The 6,014-nt window shown below is 45.9% G+C and overlaps 1 protein-coding gene across 1 annotated transcript; it reads right to left on the reverse strand.

Annotated features, from left to right (window-relative positions):
- Window positions 1–1,002: 1,002 nt before the first annotated feature.
- LOC148475859 (beta-2 adrenergic receptor-like) lies at window positions 1,003–3,981 on the reverse strand. Its single transcript, XM_088457633.1, has one exon. The coding sequence runs from the start codon at window positions 3,671–3,673 to the stop codon at window positions 2,453–2,455; it is 1,221 nt and encodes a 406-aa protein (XP_088313759.1). The 5' UTR covers window positions 3,674–3,981; the 3' UTR covers window positions 1,003–2,452.
- Between the last annotated feature and the right edge of the window lie 2,033 nt (window positions 3,982–6,014).

The following is a 6,014-nucleotide window of genomic DNA, read 5'->3' on the forward strand; positions in this document are numbered from 1 at the left end:
ATTCCATAGTTTTAGTAAATAGTAATATCTGACAAGATACATACACATAATCACCTTACACACTGTGAAAAAGCAGATTGCAAATTTATTACATAACAAAAATGATTTATCTGCCTGTTGATTAGTTACTATCACATTCATCTTGCAGTAGATGTGACCTTTCCTGTTCTGCACATGATATAGGTGCCATATGGTTGGAGGCAATAAATGTTAATTCATATACCGAAATAACACATATATGTCCACAACACAACTTGGGCAGAGCTGTCATTGCATTCATAAAACATAGTCCACTTCCTCACACACGCAGACAACCGGTCCTAATGCTATATAAATAATGATCAATGGCCCAGGCTTCACTTTTGTTTGCAAAAGTAAGATGTGCCCTGTACTTTCACATAACAAAAGGGTTAGTCCCATAAATTCCTGAAGCCTTTTACAAACAATATTGTGTGAAAAAAAATATTTTCTTCCTTTGCCAATGTGATATAATAAATATTTGGAAGAGCATTATTACACACAAATACAAATGTGGTTTGCAGGCTTGTGTCCCTGTAAGAGCATGAGTCAGTGCTCTGCACCTGTTAGGAGTTATAATGTTACACTGGCAGCACTGGGACAGGCAGTAGTGAGCAGTCATAACCCTCTGCATAAGGTCTGGAGCCCCCTGCACAGCTCTGAACTACAACTCCAGACAGCAATAACATAGCAATGACAGCACACACAGTATCCCACCTTTCTCCTTTCAGCAACTGGCGTCATTGGGCCCAGTTATCATGTAGCTCATTGCGCAGTAATAATGATAAATTGTCCAGGCTGGTGAGTAACATTAACTATTGGTTGGAGAGTGATATCTTAGGGTCAGATATTGCACAGTACTGTTTTAATCAATGAATGACCTGTCCCCCCTCAGCCCTCCTCCAACACACCCCTTCCCAGGCTTTGGAAGAAAAACAATGTAGACAAGCAATAACAATAAAAAACACACAAACCTAGTCGAATTAGTACAATGAACTTTAATGCGAGCAACATACAATACTGTACGGCTTGGAAATGTGCAAAAGAGCAGCTGATGGCCCTGCATGCAGTGAGGTGGTCAGGAATACCACCGTGTTATAGCCTGCTCAGAGTGTGAGTGTATCCTGGCCAGGAGCACTGACCCCCACTCACCAGGGCTCCCCCCTCTCCCCCCTAGGGACCTGTATTCCAGTAAATCGTTATGGACAAGCCATCCTATATACTTATTCTCAGGTCCAGTCATTGATTAACTCTGCATTCTCTCAGCCAAGAGGTAGACAAATCCTCTTCTTTATTTAATGAGACAAGTCTGTTACCTGACCATGCACAGGATGAGAAAACAAATCTCCAGCCTATGAACTTCATTACTAACTGCTTAAACGTTTTTAGCGAGGCTAATGTAAAATCTATAGTTAGTTAAACTGAATGGGAGGAAGGAGATATTGCTTAGTGACAAATCTCTAGCCAGGAACCTGTCTGAACCAGCAGGGCTGCTTGAGATAATTGATTAACTTCCAGAGCAGTTCTTAGCTGGGAGCAGGCAGTGGGAACATCTGTTCTTCTCCATCTACTTGCAGCACTGCTTGTGATGTGGCTACTAAAGTGGGCTACCAAGTCCTATACTAATGGGCGACCCTAGGACACTATTATGGTCTCTAGTTATGATGGGGATGGGTTCTCCATATCGACTTCTAAAATTAAGTAACCTCAATCTAACATTTAACCCCTTCATCCTCCAGAGAAATGCTTTAGGTCGTTCCCACAGCCACAGTCTATGTATAATTATTTGGGGCAACAGTACACGTAGCAGGTTGTGACCTGAGATGACGAAGAGGTTAAAAGACTTTAGATTTAGGACGTTGCTCACAAAATTCCTACACTCTCTTCCTACTTGTGTATTGTCTCAAAACAATCATCTGGAATTGACATCCACCGAATTAACCCAGGTACTGCTGGAGAGACCAGCCGCCCCAGCAGTACAGTGTTCATTTTGCAGTCACAAGACTTAAAAGGGCACAAATATATAAACTATGCAAGAGATCAAAAAAAAAAATCTCAAACAAAAAAACAAAATAAAACAGAACAATGCGAACACAAAACATAAAAAGTTTGTTTTCTTTTACTTAGGTCCATGAGGTAGATTCTTCTTGTTTTGCCAAGTGGACAAGACAGCAACACAATAACAAAAAAGCCTAATGTTTTAGTGAATGTCCTCTTACCTTAATTTAAGAAGAAGTGAAACTATACAGAAACAAACACTTGCCTAATAAAATGTATACATCCTGCGAGTCATGGGCACCGCCCAAATTTCAAGAAATAACTTTAATATAAAGACCTTCATTTCCTTTTTCATTTTTTTTTACAGTACCTTAAAAATATATGTTTGACCCTTGTATTGCAAACGATCCAGTTTGTTGTAAATGTTCCTAAACTCCTATAAAAAACAATCATCGTGCGTGTTGTGGTTCGTGGCCAGATGGTCTAGCACAGGACCTTCACAGCTCAGTAGGGATTCACCAGGAGATTTCACATCTGTAATAAAGACCTCGTTAGAGGTCTCAATGCCTGTTCGAGCAAGGTCTGATTCTTCATTGTACATACTGTTCCCATTGCTCTGGGGATATCCATTGGTGTAGAGCTTGGTGCCCCCCTTTTTCAGGCAAAGCAGCTCCTGAAAAGCATATCTGAAGTCTGGACTCCTGCAGTAGATGAGTGGGTTAAAAGCAGAGTTGACATAACCCACCCAGTTCAAGAAAGTGTAAACATAGTCAGGGATGACAGCTTTGTGCATCACCTGGACAATGTTGACTATGAAGAAGGGGAGCCAACACAAGGTAAAAGTGCCCATGATAATGCCCAGTGTCTTCAGTGCTTTGTGCTCCTTCAAGCAAAACTTGGATGTCCTCCTGTTGACAAATTTTCCATTGGCATCCTGTTGGTTGTTTTGGTTGTGGAACCTTCCCTCGCATTTGTCAATCTTCTTCAGCTGTTTCTTGGCCTCCTGGAAGACCCTGGCGTAGACAAAGATCATGACCACCAGGGGCAGGTAAAAGGAGATGATGGAAGAGGATATAGCATAGGCAGGGTTGGTGAAAAAGTAACAGCAGGTTTCTTCTTCGTAGCACTCCACTGCTTTCTCCTCCACAGTCCTGTACCAGTGCATGTTAATGGGTAGGAAGGAGGTGAGGGCTGATACAACCCACACCAGGAGGATGACGATCCTGGCCTTGCACTTGGTCAGCAGGCTCTGATATCTGAATGGAGAGGTGATGGCAAAATACCTGTCCACGGCGATGACGCACAGGGTCTCTATGCTGGCAGTGACACACAGGATGTCCACTGAGGTGAAAAACTCACACCAGAAGTTCCCAAACTCCCAGGTCCCCATTATGACGGAGCTGGCCCCAAAGGGCACCACTATTAGCCCCATCACCAGGTCCGCACAGGCTAAGGAGGTGATGAAGTAGTTGGTGACCGTCTGAAGTCTCTGGAACTTAGCGATAGCAGAGATCACCAGGATATTCCCAAACACAATGACCAGGACAATGACGGACATCAGTATGCCCATCCCCACCATCCAGGCTCCCACGGTTTTATCGGTGCCATTGGGTTCGTGGGAGATGTTGCTGCTGCTCAGCGTCGTGTTCAGATCCATAGCGCTGCAGATAACTTTCCTGTAATGCGAAGAGACTGTTACCCAGCGCTGCAGGTGCTGCTTCCCTTCATGTACGTGCCGGACTGCCCTGTGTCGGTCATTTGCTGCTGCTGGGACAGTGAGGGAAAGATGCAGCGCTAGTCCCGGGATGAACTGCTGCTGCTGCTGGCTGTCACTAATAGTTCTGAAATAACAATCTCCCTCCTCGCTGTCTTTAATAACACCCTTTCGTGACGTCACATGATGACAGCCAATCCCCGGAGAGTCCAGGCCGGGTGTCACTCTTCTTTCTGTGTAAGTAGTTGGTGTAGAAGTTTATAGCGCGAGTAGCACTGTGTGTTCTGCACTCACCGTACTGCTGCTGCCATGTGCCGGACTTTACACCTCACTCACCGCTCACACTCTGTTGCTGTTGCCATGTGCCTGACACTACACCTCACTCACTACTCACAGTGTCCTTCTGCTGGCATGTGCCTGGCAATAAACCTCACTCACTACTTTCACTGTGCTGCTGCCATATGCCTGTTAGACTACCCCTCACGACTCACACTCTGCTGCTGCTATGTGCCTGACATTACCCCTCACCACTGACATTGTGCTGCTGCCATTTGCCTAACACTGCACATCACTCACTACTAACACTGTGCTGCTGCAAGTGGCATAAGTTCATCCCAGACAAGAGACAAGTTATCATTTAGGGTTAGGCACCCCTTCGGGAGGGTTAGGGTTAGGGGGGTTATCGTTAGGCGCCACTGGGGGGGTTTAGGGCTAGGCACACCCCTGGGAAGGTTAGGTTTAGGGTACGGGTAGGGGGGGCTAGGTTTAGATGCCCCAGGGGGGACTTGGGGTTAGGCACCACCCTGGGAATTTTAAGGTTAGGCACCACCAAGGGAGGGTTAGGGGATAAGAGGGGAGGGTTAGGATACAACCCCACCTGGTGTCGGGATCTCCTCCTGTCAGGCTTCCACTGTCTGGATTTGAACCAGCGGCTGAATAGCTGCTGGTATTTCAATCCCATTCGCTATGGTCTACAGATCGCAAAAAGTATCAGGAGAGGGATCCCTAGCATCCCTCCCTGGCACTCTCTACTCAGACCACTCATGCACAGTAGCGCTAAAGGAGAAGTGAAGGGTTTGCATTAGGGTTGTCTATAGATCCCCTTCAGTTAATGTGCCTGGAACACATGCAAAGGGAATGTGTACAGGATGTCGGCAGTCGGGATCCCAGCGTTCAGAAGTGAAGGAGAAGTGAAGGGTTTGCATTTGGGTTGTCTATAGATCCCCTTCAGTTAATGTGCCCGGAACATAAGCAAAGGAGCTGGGTACGCAATGTCGACAGTCGGGATCCCAGCGTTCAGAATTCTGTCTCTGGCATCCCGACACTTGGTCGATATGTTGACCCTCCCCCTCTCCCTACCCTAACCCTCCCTCTTTGGTACCTAACCCTAACATCCCCCTCTAGTGCCTGAACCTAACCTACCCCTCCCCGCACCCTAAACCTAACTCTCACTGCTTAGTGCCTAACCCTAGCCCTCACCCAAGCATCGGCATCCCAACTGCTGAGACGCCAAACTCATCCCCATGCAAAGGTATACAGCTCTCCCATCGTATACCAGAGACACAAGATAAGGGATAACATTGCAACTTTGTCTATTATATAGATGGGGACTGCACTGAGGAATGTAATGTTTGTATGAAGACTGACCTCAGCTACAGCCCTGGGGTTAATTAGGAGTATATACAGCTATGCATTAGTCACAGATAAGATAGTGACCTGTATAGTGCAAGTAGCATGAGGCTGAGGGGTCTATTTACTAAGCAGGAGACAGAGTGAAAAGTGATAAGAAAGTGATAATGTGCCAGCCAATCAGCTCCCAACTGTCATCTCAAAGGCTGTGTTTGAAAAATGACAGTTGGGAGCTGATTGGCTGGCACCTCATCACTTTCTTATCACTTTTTACTCTATCTCCTAACACTGCTTAGTAATAGACCCCTTAGGGGCATATTCAATTAGCTGCGGCAGTTCAATTAAATAGCTTTTTACCCGCATCGTTAAATCGGGACTCGCGCGAAAACTGCTGAATAAGTGTGTTTTTCCCTCGCGCGCGAGGCCGAATAGGCCATTTTTACGCAGATTTTACCTCGCACCTCCATGAGATGTGAGGTAAAGTCCGACTGCGGGCACTCACGTGCGGGGTCTCGGGGACACCCACTCGAGGAATCCACCCTAATTGAATCGGATCAACGCGACAATTATCAGCAGGGTGAACTCCAGTGGCTAATTGAATATGCCCCTTAGAACCCTTTAGTTTCTTTCTTACTTCTCTGCTTCTTCTTTTCTA

Source organism: Taudactylus pleione, unplaced genomic scaffold (assembly GCF_031769625.1).
Source record: "Taudactylus pleione unplaced genomic scaffold, aTauple2 ptg000774l, whole genome shotgun sequence".
In the NCBI taxonomy this organism is placed as follows: domain Eukaryota; kingdom Metazoa; phylum Chordata; class Amphibia; order Anura; family Myobatrachidae; genus Taudactylus; species Taudactylus pleione.

What these genes read in the sequence shown, in the direction of transcription:
- LOC148475859 (XM_088457633.1), bottom strand. Translation starts at nt 3,673, where the DNA reads ATGGATCTGAACACGACGCTGAGCAGCAGCAACATCTCCCACGAACCC.